The following is a 15059-nucleotide window of genomic DNA, read 5'->3' as shown; positions in this document are numbered from 1 at the left end:
TCCTGGCATTCCTTTGCCCTACCGGTGTCCTTTTCACCCAGCTTCATGCTTTGCTCCCTGCCTGGCTGTTTGCAGAGACACTGTCTCTCCTGCTTTCCTCATTAGATGGGGCTTTCAGGATCACCTCCTTTCCTTAATTAGGAAATTTTTCTCTTTTCTGAAGCACATCCTAAAGTAACTTACTCACGAAGTAGAAGGTTCACTTCCCCTGTCTTTTTCCTACCCTCAAACAAAGTGGATGATTTTGGCGGGATTTAGGATCAGAAGGTGAAATATTACTCTAGAATTTTCTCCATTGCTTTTAGGTTTTTTTTTTTTTTATTGCAGGTAGACGGCAGTCTCTTGCTCTGTCGTGGCTTTGAAAGATGTTTTTTATTTCATCTTATAAACAATAGTCTTAATCCCTGACATCTTGAGGTTTCACAGTAGCATTTCTAGATGTGGGTATTTATGTTTGTGGTGCTCATACCCTGCTTACTTATTCTAGTGATTTCTTTTCTTTCCTTAACTGAAGTTGTCTTCTAGAAATCTGTTTGGACAGATAGTGAACTGAATGTTTTGTTTTGTATTGTTTTCTCCTTGTCTCTAATTTTTTCCTTATAATTTTTAACTTTGTAGTTTATTTTCTGAGAGTATTTCTTGGCTTAATTCATTCACATGTCATTTATTGAACACATAACTATATTTTTATTTTGTTTTTGTTTTTTTGGGTTTTTTTTTTTGGACAGGTTTTTATTATATAGCCTGGATTGGTCTTGAACAACCTATGTAGCTCCTGCCTCTGCCACCTGAGTACCATGATTATGGATGTATCCTAACACTCTGAATTCTTGTTCTCAAAACTGAGTATACAGCATTGACCAAAATTGATAAAAGTCTCTGCCCTGTTTTGATTATAAAGCTTAGATTATAATGAGGCTTAGATTATAATGTAAGACAAGACAGATAATAAGCCAACAGATAATTGAAATAAATATTCCAGTAATTAAATAGGCAACGGATATAAGATGTGGTTATGCAAAAGCCTCTCATATACTTGGATTATGTATTCACAGATACAACCATTTGTAGGTCAAAAATATTCAGAAAAGGTCGTTGTCTTTTTTTTTTTTTTTTTGGTTTTTCAAGACAGGATTTCACTGTGTAGTTTTGGTGCCTGTCCTGGATCTCGATTTGTAGACCAGTCTGGCCTTGAACTCACAGAAATCTGCCTGTCTCTGCCTCCTGAGTGCTGTGATTAAAGGCGTACACCACCACTGCCCAGCTTTGTATCTTTTTTATATAAGTGCAGACTTTCCCCTTTATTCCCTGAATAATGCAGGAGGGCAGCTAGCTATTTACACAGCATTTGTTTATGTTATAATAGACATTGTAACTAGGCTAGAGATGATCACTTATGTGCAAACACTGCACATCCTTGGGTGTGGGTATCCTGGTGATAAATGCATGATGGCAGGAACAACTGAAAGCTCACATCTTGACTGGAAAGCAGGAGACAGAGAGCACATTAGGAATGGAGGAGTCTTGAAACCTCAAAGCCTGCCCTCAGTGACAAACCCCAGCAAGGCCACACCTTCTAATCTTCCCCAACAGTTCCACCCCACAGGGACCAAGTATTCAAACAGGAGTCTATGGGGGCCATTCTCATTAAAGTCCTGCAACTAGCCCCCTTCTGTGTGAAGACAGCTGTGGAGTCAGAGAGGCCTCATGGGGAAGATGAAGTTAGGGGCAGGTAGAAGGGAGGGAATCCTGTTGACATTTGGAACTTCGTTGGCATGGTCAGGGAACTTAAAGGGCAGTGTAGTTGGAGGGAATTGAATAAGCACAAGAGGTGGAATGAACTGAGAGGGCAAGGGAGGGTGTGTGTGTGTGTGTGTGTGTGTGTGTGTGTGTGTGTGTGTGTGTGTGTAGAACCCACAGGTGATGCAGAAGGCAGACTTTCTGTGGGTGGAGGAGAGCCCTTGGGGAATTGGGAGCCACAGGTACTTGAGTTTTATAAAGATCCTTTGCTACATAGTGTTGAAAATAGATTGTAGTTAGGCAGGGGCAGACACTAACTGGCATGACTAATTTATTGTCTTTAATTATCTTGCTACATTTCTTATATCCTACCTAGTACTTATTCTTCATAGACATTTTGAGTGTATTGTGTATATTTTATGCTTTTTTTTTTAGAAGACATTTGCATGTATTTTCCAAGAGTGGTTATTTTCCTGCATACCAGAATACATTTACCAGGACTTCAGCATTGGTGCAGAACTTTAGTTCAGTTTGGGTTTGCAGTATCTAAGAACGTCTCGTGCAATCCAGTGCTTCAGTTGCAGAGTTTCTAAGCCTGAGCCACTTCTCACTCCTCCTTAGGGTTTCTCTTGGTCTTTGCTAGCCTCTAGCTCTATGCCCCGTCTGCACTTGACCTCTGCTGCTGAGCTCTGCACTCACCAGTCCTTGGCATTTTTAAATTCATTTTTATTTCTTCTTTGTATTTTTGTGAGTTTCTAATCCGTGTAGTCCTCCTCACCCACTGTTCCTGTAAGGCAGCATTAGAAGGTAAAGGCTACAGACACTGGTGCTCAGAAAACAAATGGGAGAAATGACATTGCTTTTCTGCCTCTTGAAGTATTTTGTGGTTCACCACATGAGCTGAGAGCACATACGAAATATTAAGCTTTCTGTGATTGCCTTTCAGTATAAATACATGTTTCTTTCAAGTCAGTAAATTGCAGCGTTATTATACTAACTTACAGATGGAGAAACTGAGGCAATGAACATTTTGATGTTAGGCTGATTGCCTGGGGTGGAACTTAGCTTTTGGAAGAGACATAAAGAAACTTTCTGTTTTCATTGTTGCTGCAAAAGTTTTTTGTTACATCGCTTGGTAACTTGTGAGAGATGTTACAGTCTTCTGTGAAGTGTCTTTATACAGAAAAGTAAGATACTGGCTTAGTTTAGTTCCTGTTGTGATTAAATACCCTGACAGTAAGCAGCGTGGGGAACAAAGGGCTTATGTTACAGTTCATTGGAACAGAGAAGTCAAGGCAGCGGGAACTTAAAACATCCACATTCAGGAGCAGAGAGGGATGAATGCACCAGTGCTGCCTACTCCTTTTCCACCTCTGGGTAGCCCAGGACTCAACGCAGGGAGTGTGCTGCCTCCAGTGGGCTGGGTCTGCCCACCTCAGTTAACACAATCAAGACACTCCCGCAGAGAAGCCCAAGCCTGCAGGCCAGCAGGCCAGCCTGATGGAAATGCTCTTGGAGACTCTTCTTAGTGATTCTGCATTGTATCTTGTTGATTGAGAGCACAAACCATCACGGATGCTAGTTCACTTTTCAGAGCTGAAATGCAGCGCAGCATAGTACTGGGTGAGGGCTTGAAAGACAGGAATGAAAGGTCCCAGTGTTACTTGCTTAGGGTAATTACTTCATAGGTGTAATCTTAAGGAGCTCAGAAGTGGTTTCTTTAAGATAAAGATTTACAGTACTAAACTTGGTGATACTTGTATGTAATGCCCAGGGAAATTCAATTTTTGAGAGATCTCATTTATTGTCAGAGTCAAAAACCAGCTTTGCATGTCTATTGATGTTCAAGATGATGATATCATACAAATTTGTAATGATGATTTCCTTTTGGAGTTAATGTTTTTCTTTTTACTGACTGGTAAATACTGTTTTTAACTGAAAATAATGTTGAAAACGGTTTCTTCCTGATCTATTTCTGAATACTGAGAAAGACTGTTGTCCAGCTTGTAGCACGACACTTAGAACCAGTTGCTATCTAAATTACTTGCTTTATTTTTGAAAAGAACCACTTTGCCTTTTAAAAAATACTTTTCGGGATATGTTTGTTTTGTAAAATGCTGTTCCAGGTGTTTAAATGTCGTCCAGACAGGATAAAGTACAGCAGGAAGGGGTATTGTATTTCCTGACAGTTGAACAGTGATACGTGAACTGCACATGATAATTTTTTCTGATTTATTTTTTACCTTTTTAGAGTTATAGATAGTAGTATGAAAAACTTCAAGGCATTTTTTCGGTGGCTGTATGTAGGTAAGTTGAGTGCAAATATAAATCAGATTTAAATTCTTTATAGTTTAATTTTTTTGGGAGAAATATGTTTTCTTTAGTAAAAAGAAACTCTTCAAAATAAGAGGATTAGTCCAGTAAACCTTTAGCCTTTACATTTAGCCTTTGAAATGTAATTAAAGTTGTGTTTAGGGTGACCTTTATGGATAATTTTAAAATCCTTTTTCTTTCTAGCAATGCTGAGGATGACAGAAGACCACGTGCTTCCTGAGCTGAACAAGGTAGTGTGCAGGAGCTTGGGCAGCCCTGCGTGTCCACATCAGCGTGTTCAGGAAAAACGTTAGTGCTAAGCACATGAAGGCTATTTTCTTTCACTTTCCCCTAAATAGTACTGTAAACAAGTACGTTTACACAGCATTTTTAAAAAATTTATTTTATATACCAACCACAATTTTCCCTTCCTCCTTCCCTCCTGTTCCCTCTCCCCATCTCCTTCCTCCCCCCCCCCCCCCCCCCCCCATCCACTCCTCAGAAAGAGTAAGGGAGTCAGCAAAGCATGGCATATCAAGTTGAGGCAGGACCAAGCTCCTCCCAGTGTTAACCCTGAGCAAGGCAACCCACCATAGGGAATGGACTCCAGAAAGCCAGCTCACGTGCCAGGGACAGATCCTGGTCCCACTGCTAGGGGCCCCACAAACAGACCAAGCCACACAACTGTCTCCTGTATGCAGAGGGCCTAGATCAGTCCCATGCCAGTTCCCTAACTGTCCGTCTGGAGTCTGTGAGCTCCACATGTGACAGTTAACACTTGACTTAAATGTGCTTGGGATTCTCAATAATCATTCAGAATATAAGAGGGTTCGGAGTCAAATATTCTAGTAACATTTATCTTTGGTCATTTTACTAAAACGGCAAGCCTGCAATATATTTGATATTAAATAGGCATAAACTTTAGATAATACAGATTAACACTTGTCTTATTTTCTTACAGATGACTCAAAAGGATATAACATTTGTTGCTGAATTTCTCACTGAACATTTCAATGAGGTAAGAAATTTATATTTCTGTAGTTTTTGAGAAAAATTTCACTAACCCTTAGCAGTGGTAAGAGGTAACTGCATTTAATCCAATTTAGTTGAAGACCTTAGCAATTACATTAAAAAAAAAAAAACTCTTGAGCTAATCAGTGGCAGTACTTACTTAGCATGCTTAGTGCTTACTTAGCACACTTAGTCTTTGTGTGTGTGTGTCTCACAATCTTTAAAAGAGTAATTTCAGCAACAGCTTTCTTGTAAAGTACATATTTGTTGTTTAAATCAAGATTGCTTTCTTTTAAGCTAACTTTAGAATTAACCTGTATTTATCTTCCAGGCTCCAGACCTTTATAATCGGAAAGGAAAATACTTCAATGTTGAAAGAGTTGGTCAGGTATGGGCATTGGATTAAACTTGTTTGATTTGAAGAACTAACTTTTAAACTGAATTTTAAAATTTGAGAGGGAGTGAGGGGGGCATAGGAAGGGCTGGAGGGAGAGGACTTAGGATGCTTTGGAGGGAAAAAAGGGAAGGGGCAAAATGATATTATATTTTAATTAAATTAAAAATTAAAAAAACTTAGTGTTGCCAGGCGGTGGTGGCGCACGCCTGTAATCCCAGCACTCGGGAGGCAGAGGCAGGTGGATCTCTGTGAGTTTGAGGCCAGCCTGGTCTACAGAGCAAGATCCAGGAAAGGCACCAAAGCTACACAGAGAAACCCTGTCTCGAAAAACAAAACAAAACAAAACAAAAAAAAAAAAAAGAAAGAAAAAAAACCTTAGTGTTAATCTGTATTATCTAAAGTTTATGCCTATTTAATATCAAATATATTGCAGGCTTGCCGTTTTAGTAAAATGACCAAAGATAAATGTTACTAGAATATTTGACTCCGAACCCTCTTATATTCTGAATGATTATTGAGAATCCCAAGCACTTTTAAGTCAAGTGTTAACTGTCACATGTGGATAGTACTGTTAGTGCAGAAAGTACTTATTCATCCATTAATTAAAAATAATGCATTTGTCATGAATGTTTTCAGTGGCCTGGCATTGCTTTATGTATTAGCAAGTCTCATTGCTGCCCAGCCAGTAGAAGACAGCTTCGGTCCCCCACTCACTCATGTGTCCAGTCTCTGCTCTGGGGTGCTGATTTGGCTAATGCAGCTCAAGGATGTCTGGACTCCTACCCACTTGTTCTTGGGAGGGACAGCAGCGGAACAGCTTTGTCTGTCTCTTGATACAATAAAGCCAAACCCAACAGTGGTGGCTTCTCAGAGGTTAGTTTTAGTGTGGAATCTGAGATTCTGTCACTGAACTCTCCATAACTTGATCACTGAATCTGTTCATCTCCCTTTAACGGGGAATAATCTTATCCATGCGTGTCTTTGTCTTCTTGCAAATATTGGTTCTGTGAGGTCAAAGATCAGGTGCTGACATCTTACAGCCAGTAAGTCTCCAGAAGTTACCTTTCATTGACGCTAGCCTAATCAGAGAACTCTTTAATACTGTGGAGCTCTCAGACTTAGCAGTGGCGGGTGCAATTTCCTAACTTTTAATTCTTGCTTAAAAGTTTGCTTCATTGTTGAGACAAGGTCTCCCCTTGAACTTACAATCTTCCTACTGGGATTATAAGTCTATGCAATCACACCCAGCTGGGAGTTTAAATGTTGTATTGGCATGAAATACCTTCTGGTTGTTGGGCTCAGAGTGACAGGCGTACTTTATTTTCCAGAAGATACCTTCCTAATACCAAGATGAATAGTTTTTCCTCTAGCCACTTTTTCAAGTAAAGATGTAGTTCTGTGTCTTCAGAAGTGTCTTGACTAACTTCAGACTAAAACAGTTCCGCAAGTACCTCTCCATAGGATAACTTTCATGTGCAGCAAAGTGTCATGTGCCTTCTTCCCAGTTCTGTTCCACAGAATATTAAAGATTTGTACTCAGAGGTTGAGATTTCATAAAAGCAATACTTTTAAAACAACAAATACGTGGGGGCTGGGATCTGCCGTGAGTGCCTGTCTGTCTGGACAACTACCTTGATTCTTGGTGTAGACACCAGCCACTTTCCCTACTACCAGTACAAATGCCAAGCCAGTGAAAAGGGCAAGTGATCTTGGGATTGTTAATGATGATCTGTTGGATCCTTGGAAGTGTCTTGAGAACTCCCAGGGGTCTGTGGCCACACTCTAGAGTACATTGATAGTTGGCACCTAATTTATAACCACTTAAAATATGCTCATGGAATGAGGCACAAACTTAACTCCGTTCTTCACTCTGACCTTTCTAACCATTTTCAGTTGGTTTGCTTGGCAGTTAGTAGACTTCTGCCTCCTCACATTTTTTGTCTTGTTTTTGTTGTTGTTGTTGTTTTCAAGACCAGCTTATTCTGTGTAGCTTTGGCTGTCCTGGATCTTGCTCTGTAGACCAGGCTGGCTTTCAGGCTCACGGAGATCCCCCTGCCTCCTGAGTGCTGGGATTAAAGGCGTGTGCCACCACCGCCTGGCTGGGAAGCTTCGTTCTTTACTGAGTTTCACTGGTCAATTTTTACTTATAGTACTTGAAAGATGAAGACGACGACCTTGTGTCACCCCCTAACACAGAAGGAAACCAGTGGTACGACTTCCTCCAAAACAGCAGCCACCTGAAAGGTACCTCATGAGCTCGTAACAGTCACCTGAGGCCAGGTCCTTAGTGCTCCAGCTGATCGCCTGGCTGGAGACCTGCTGGATGTCCCTGACTTCCTTGGGCTGTTTTTATGTCCATTGTCTTTGATTGGAGAGACTGCAACATGACAAATAGGGTGTTAGACTCTCAGGATGGGTAGAAAACACTATGAGATGTTTTTCCTTTTCTTACATCAGCCAGTCACAATCCCAACTGAGGGTTCTGATATTTGCTTCATTGTGACACTGCAAACCTCTAGTAAGTGTCAGAGTCTTCAGGAATGGGAGCTTAATATTCCCACCGGACTGCCCAAAGAGGCTAGGCCCGGGTTGCCTCTGCCTCTACCTAGCAGACTGCAAGGAGTTCCCATACCTTCCTCCCTTCAGCTCAGAAAAACCTAGGGTTCCTAACTTGCTTACTAAAATAAATGACAGCTCAGGAGCAGCCAGGCAGAGGAGGTGTGTGGGAGTAGGTACAGAGGAGAGGCCAGAGATTCTAGGTCCTCCTGGCACTCTGTGTTCACCAGCCAGAGTCTCTGGAAGCCCCAGCATATGGTTTCTTTAATAGAGATTTCATTACATAGACCTGACTGATTGTGCCTTGCTGTTGATGATTGAACTCAACCTCCGCCGCATTTCTCCTCCATCAGGGTTGGCAGATAGGGTCAGAAAGTGCAGCTTCTGATCAAGGAGCCTTCCACAGTGGCCTTAGGAAAGCAGAAGCCTTCCTATCAATTGGGAATTCCAAGGGTTAGGGGAACTGTTCTAGGAGTGGGAGACAATGGTCCTATGTGCCTTTCTCTCATACCATTCTCTGTCGGGAGCTTACGAGATTAATGTTTAAAATACACTTACCAGGGTAGCCAGGGTATAAGGTACCGTGTGTAGGGATACCTGCAGAGCTGCCGAAGAACAGGCCTTCAGAGTTGGAGTCTGTATGCATAGCTCTTGCAAGTCCTTTTATTCCAGGCAGTTGTCTGAGCCTGCTAACTGTTTTGTTTAATCTGTAAATTGGAGAATATGATAGTTACTTGCTTCATACAGTTATTGTAAGCAACACTGACAACAGGAAAAGAATCTTACGGGCTGAGGATATAGTTCAGCAGTTAACTGTGATCCTCTGGCAGAAGACCTCAGCTTGGCTCCCAGCACCCACACCAGGGGCTCCCAACTGCCTGTAACTCCAGCTCTAGAGGAATCCAATACAAGCATTAGTATTCACGTGTACAAACCCATACATGTAGATATAATTAAAAATAAGCAAATAACAAAAACAAACAACTTTGCAGAGCAGGAAGGAAAGAGTGCTATATCATATATATGGGTTTCTCTGTGTAACAGCCTTGGCTGTCTTGGAACTCTCTGTACATCGGGCTGTCCTCAAACTCAGAGATCCACCTGACGCTGCGTGCTGGGTTTAAAGGGCCACCTGGTCATGTATCAGTTTCTACTGATAAAGTAGTTTTTTTAAAAAAGTTTAAAAAAAAAAGATATTTGTGCAGAGTGGTTTCTTATTTCTCGTTTCTATTTTAATATGATATCTCCAACATCACACTGACTGGCCCTTGTCCCCACAGAGCACAGTGAGCTGTGCTCTTTACTAGACCAGCAGCAAAGCGGTTGGGCTTGGGTGAGAAGAGAGGTGGCTTTAGTAGCTGGCATGGGGTGATGGGTGCAGATGCTGTGATGGCGCTTGATGAGGTGTATATATGTATATATGCTGCTTCTCTTTTCTCTTGATCACTGCTTTACTTAGCTTCTTTTGGGTTTTGTTTCTCTTTTTGTTTGAAACCAGAAAGTCCTTTGCTGTTTCCTTATTACCCTCGAAAATCATTGCATTTTGTGAAAAGGCGCATGGAGACCATTATTCATCAGTGTTTGCAAAAGCCAGCAGTAAGTCTGAAAGAAATGTGTGTCTTTGTGTGGGAATGAGAAAAAATGGCGTATCTGGCCCACTTATGAAAACGACCATAGTATGTAACTGTTTTTCATTATTAAAGTAGACAATTTCTTGTGGTTCATCTTGCTAGCTCCTTAAATGAATTTTAAAAATGGGCTGGTGAAAATGGCATCTTTAGGAATTTGTTCCCAGAAGAAGGCTTAGTTGTTTTGAAGTTTGAGTTCCAAAGCTCACATGTCCCGTTTTTCACTGCTGAATGATGGATGTTGAGAAACTAGTGAGAGATGGGCTTTCATTTCGCCTGTACATCATTGCCAGCTCCTTTTAAAATTCTCTCTCTTTTCCTTCCCATCTGCCATTAAGGTTTCTTACCTTAAGGTTTAAAGATAGGGATTTTTTTAAAACCAAACTTTAATGGTGATAGTCACATTTTCTGTGGAGTATCTCTGTATGTGATTGCACTAATTATGTCTTTTTCCTTTTTGTTTCATGTTGGTTTGGGATGGGATCAGGGTCAAACCCAGCATTTTGAGCATACAGGCTAGACATTCTTACCATGAGCTGCATCCCCACCCTTGATAATTTGTTTTTAAATCTTACTTTATATAGGATGTAATTGGAAGATCGATGAATCAAGCAATTTGCATTCCATTATATAGAGATGCTAGGAGGTAATTCCTTTTACCTATTGTGAGCTATAAGTTTAGCAGTGATTATAGATTTTCCTCATTTTGTTTTCTTGTTGTTTCAGTATGGACTCTGCCCGGAGATTGCTAAAATTCCCATTTCTGTAAGTTTTTTCCCCATCCTGTGTGAATAATATAATTTGTTTCAATCTTAGGCAGCTTGATACCATATCCTGACTTTAAATTTTGTTCCTTAGGTGGAATAATAAAACTTCAAATCTACATTATCTTCTTTTCACTATTTTAGAAGATTCGCTTTATAAAATGTGTATCTTAAGGAGACATACTGATAGTTCCCAGTAAGTATTAATCTGAAGTTTGAAATTGCAGAGACTTTATTATTTTTTAAACAATTAACACACAGCTTCTCTTCCAGTCTTTTTGATTCTAAAAGATTTATTTGTTATCCCCTCCGTGTGTGTGTGTGTGTGTGTGTGTGTGTGTGTGTGTGTGTATGTATCTACATGTGTGTGCAGAGGCCAGAAGAGGCATTTGATCCCCTGAAGCTGGGGTTACAGGCAGTTGTAAACTGCCCAGTGTGGGTGTGGGGAGCTGAACCCAAGATTTCTGGGTACATTATGGAAGGCTTTTCATCTTGGGCTAATGAGATCTTTCAGTAAATGGGAGGCTCTGTCCACAGAAACTTGCTTTGAAATTCTAAAGAAAAATCAAGTTCACAGTTCCATTAGCATCTTAAATGGTGTTAAATCTCAGTTTAAAGGAAAGTTTTTGAGGCTGAGATGTAGCCATAGAGTACCAATATGGCCTCTTCAGATATCCTTAGTTAAGTATCTAAATACTTTTTGTTGTTATTTGTTTGTTTGTCTGTTTGTTTTGAGACAGAGTCTTACTGTGTGGCTTTGGCTGTCTGGTAACATGCTGTGCAGACCAAACTGGCCTGGAAATCAAGAGATCCTCCTACCTCTGCCTCCCCAGTGCTGGCATTAAGGGTGTATGCCACCTTGCCCAGCAAATATCTGAATACTTTGATGACTGAGATTTTTAAACCAAGGTCATTTCTCCTGGGATGTGTAGCTCAGATAGCAGCATTCTGTAGCAAAAGTGTAATGTTCTCCTGCCAACTGTATTCTTTTAAGTGTTTAGGTTATTGACTATTCCATAACTTCTTTATTCTCATTCTTTCTTCAAGATCTGTCAATAATGGACTAATTGGTATTAAATTTGGGAGCTTCACATATGCCACAACTGAAAAAGTCAGAAGGAGGTAAGTCTTGACCCTGTTTAAATGACAAGCACAGGTCCTGGGATGGGGGCTTCTGTGTACTGTAGTTATTGGGTAGAAAGCGTCAGACTCAGAGATGGTAGGGGCAAAAGCATTCTCTCATTTCCCACAGAGGAGTAGGGCTCTTCGTAACACATACATAGAGGCTGTTTTCCTGGTGAGAACTTTACCACCTCACAGGAATTTGTGTGTCCTTATGTGCTGTGCTTCCCTGCAAGTCTTCTAAGCCAAGGAAGTGATTTGGTTCAGGAAGCAGATGTCCAGTGAACAGAGGTCTTTGTCACTGCCCTGAAGCAGCAATGGATGAAGTGACGTATTGGGTTTTCTTAGGGTTCAGAGGATAGTGATGACCAAACCAGCCCTGAGGCTTTGTGGAGGAAGAGCCGACACCGACCACTACCTGGTCTTTCCTCACTGTTTTCCTAACCCAGTGTTTTCAGTGATCCTTTGAGATAGGTCTGGTTTTCACCTTCAGAGTATAGCGTGAGTGTCTTAGTAGACATAAGGCCTGGCCTTCCATGTCAGCTGTTTGAGAACTGTGAACCAGCCCCACAGATTTTTTTCTTTTCTCATGATTACCTATTTTTAAGATTTAGTTATGTTGGGAAAAATTAGTGCAGAAGGTAATTTACTAATTTTTAATAGAAACTGATGGGATAATTTGTCTTGTAGAGAATGTCAGCGTCTTCAATTATTGTTTGGACCTCGGTGCCAGCCTGAAGTGATCCCATGCAGTGTGTCTTAGAGGTCGTGATTGTTTTGCTTTAACAGAACATTTTACTTCTAGCACTTACAGTTGTCTAGACGCCCAGTTTTATGATGATGAGACTGTAACAGTCATCCTTAAAGACTCCATGGGACGAGACGGAAGAGACAGGATCTTGGTTCAGTTGCCGTTGTCCTTAGTGTATAATAGTGAGGATTCCGAAGAGTATGAGTTCACTGGGACCTACTCGACAAGGTAACTGACTCATTAGGAGATTGTCAGCCTCATAGGGCAAGAAGCTTTTCTCTTGTCCTCTCCTCCACTCTCCCCTCTTCTAGACAGCCTTACCTTAGTTAGCTGGCTCCCAGTTGCTAGAACTACTGGTGTATATCAACATGCTACCTAACAATTAACTGGTATTTTGTGTTTTTGTTTGTCTAGGTTTTTCGTTTTGTTTTGAGACAAAGTCTTGATATATAGACCAGGCTGGTCTTGAACTCATAAAGACACACCTGCCTCTGGGATTAAAGGTGTGCACTACCATGCTTAGCAACTACATTTTCATATATATCAAAGATTTGCCAGGCTGTGGTGGTGCACACCTTTAATTCCAGCACTCAGGAGGCAGAGCCAGGTGGATCTCTGAGTTCGAGGCCAGCCTGGTCTACAGAGCGAGATCCAGGACAGGGTACCAAACTACACAGAGTTTCTGGGGGAAAAATATTCTTATTTTTTAGGCATGCCAAATAATGGATTTTTAGTTGGTAGGGATAACTGTTGAGGCAGCTGAATGGAAATATTCCTACTTGATACGCTTTGTCTTTGTTTTTCTGTGTTGCTGTACTGGAAATTGAATCCTAGATTTTCCATATGTTAAGAAAGTGCTTTACCACGCTGCTAAATTCCAGCCTTTTTCTTTTCTTTCTTTCTTTCTTTTTTTTTTTTTTTTTTTTTTTTGAGATAGTCTCACTGTGTACTTTTGGCTGGCTTGGAACTCACTAATGTAGTTCAGGCTGGCCTTGAACTCAGAAAGGACTGTGCCTGCCTCTGCCTCCTGAGTGATGGCATTAAAGGCCTGTGCCACACCCCTCCTTTTATTTGAGACAGTCTCACTAAATTGCCCTGGCTGGTCTTGAACTCACTCTGTTACCCAGTAACTTGTGATCTTGTCTCACAGGTTTCCAAATTGCTGGGATTACAGACTTGTGTGCTCCGCCCAGCTCTCTCTCTCTCTCTCTCTCTCTCTCTCTCTCTCTCTGTGTGTGTGTGTGTGTGTGTGTGTGTGTGTGTTGTTTGTTTATCTCGACACAGACTTGATTGGCTTTCCTATTGCTTTGGTTTAACAGTTAGTGAAGAAGGATTCCCAAGAACGGCTTTGATCCATTTTTAAGGGCACTGCTGCCTTAATCTTAAAATGCATTTACTTCCTTTCTTTGAAGGAAAATTCAACATTAGTTAGCATGATACTCTGTGTGTTTGGCATTGCAGTAGTTTTACAGCCTGTCCTATCAGAGCTGTTGTGTGGTGGCTGCTAGAATTCTATTGAGAATGGAAGGGTGGGTAGAAGAGTCTCCCCTGACAATCCAGGGAGGAGAGCTCCCTTTGGACTTGCGGTTGTTTTTCTGTAGGCTAGATGAGCAGGGCAGCATTATCCCCACCCGCACCATGCACTTTGAGAAGCACTGGAGGCTACTGGAAAGCATGAAAGCACAGTATGTTGCCGGGAATGGCCTTCGCAAAGTGTCCTGTGTGGTAAGTATTGCAGACCAGCAGGGCCTGACCTTGCTTCTCTGGAGCCTTCATTAGATACATTGTCTACAAGGCCCTTTGTTTGTGTCACTTATGAGTCATTGTTTCTAGTCATTGTAAGCATGTAGCAGCCTTGACTCCTAGTTTCTTATTCTAAGGAAGCTTACTAAATAGGAAAAAAATCACTGGATTCTGCTATCTTCCAAACTGTTTTATGTGGAGGTTATTTTACACAAAGTGAAAGCTGAGTTGAGTGGCTCTGTAGTAAATTAGGATTAGGAATATAACTCCTGTAAAGCCCTCCTTTGACTTAAGCTTCTCATTTTAGTTCCTTGACACGTAATGTATTTGTTAAGCCATTCACTTAAGCAGTATTCATCTGGCCTTGTTTACATTAGTTAAGTTCAAACCTCCGGCATGTGAGGGTGTTTGAGATGGACATCGATGATGAATGGGAGCTCGATGAGTCTTCAGATGATGATGATGAAGACGATGATGATGACGATGATGAGGAGGAGGAGGAGGAGGCAGAGGAGGAGGAGGAGTCCGGTGGGAAGCCTGTGAAGATCAAGGAGGAAGTGTTGTCAGAGTCGGAGACGGAGGCTCCCCAAGATGCTGCTGCCCTAGACCCAGACATAGTCATCAAAGTGGAGAAACTTGACCCTGAGTTGGACTCCTGATCCAGTTTCGCAGCATGTGTTATTGTAGCAAAAGCATAGTGGGTGGACTAAGTTGGTGTGGGTCACGTTGAATTATCTGTGTAACCAAGAAATAAATGGTAAATTTTATTTTTTCATACTCTGCTTCATCCTTTTGGAAGGGAGTCACTGCGGTAGATTTCTTTCTTGCTGAGATTTCTCTTTCATGCTATGCAGAGCTAGTGTTCAAAGAAAATGCAAATTTGACCTGAAGAAAATGGCAAGTCATTTCTGTCAAAGGTATCATCATTATTCCTGTGTGAGGGAGCATTGCATTTGAATAGTCAGGGTGCATATTCCTGTCATCTCAGCAGTTAGGAAGCTGAGGCAGGAGGCTGAAGAGAGTTCAAGATGAGC

General features: G+C 41.3%; 1 protein-coding gene across 1 annotated transcript in view; it reads left to right on the top strand.

Moving 5' to 3' along the window:
• Nucleotides 1–14800, top strand: part of Anapc4 (anaphase promoting complex subunit 4) — a 31756-nt gene extending 16956 nt beyond the window's left edge. The window contains exons 16-28 of the mRNA XM_036200750.1: nt 3992–4047; nt 4258–4304; nt 5015–5071; nt 5396–5452; nt 7612–7705; nt 9516–9613; nt 10230–10291; nt 10372–10410; nt 10504–10605; nt 11457–11531; nt 12337–12510; nt 13884–14007; nt 14403–14800. Of these exons, the coding sequence (XP_036056643.1) occupies nt 3992–4047; nt 4258–4304; nt 5015–5071; nt 5396–5452; nt 7612–7705; nt 9516–9613; nt 10230–10291; nt 10372–10410; nt 10504–10605; nt 11457–11531; nt 12337–12510; nt 13884–14007; nt 14403–14684 (1267 nt within the window). The 3' untranslated portion in view covers nt 14685–14800. The remainder of the gene's footprint in view (nt 1–3991; nt 4048–4257; nt 4305–5014; nt 5072–5395; nt 5453–7611; nt 7706–9515; nt 9614–10229; nt 10292–10371; nt 10411–10503; nt 10606–11456; nt 11532–12336; nt 12511–13883; nt 14008–14402) is intronic.
• The last annotated feature ends 259 nt before the right edge of the window (nt 14801–15059 follow it).

The sequence above is a fragment of the Onychomys torridus genome, chromosome 10 (genome assembly GCF_903995425.1).
Source record: "Onychomys torridus chromosome 10, mOncTor1.1, whole genome shotgun sequence".
Lineage (NCBI taxonomy): Eukaryota > Metazoa > Chordata > Mammalia > Rodentia > Cricetidae > Onychomys > Onychomys torridus.
Note: the sequence above shows the minus strand (reverse complement) of the source record. Positions and strands in the feature narration are given on the sequence as shown.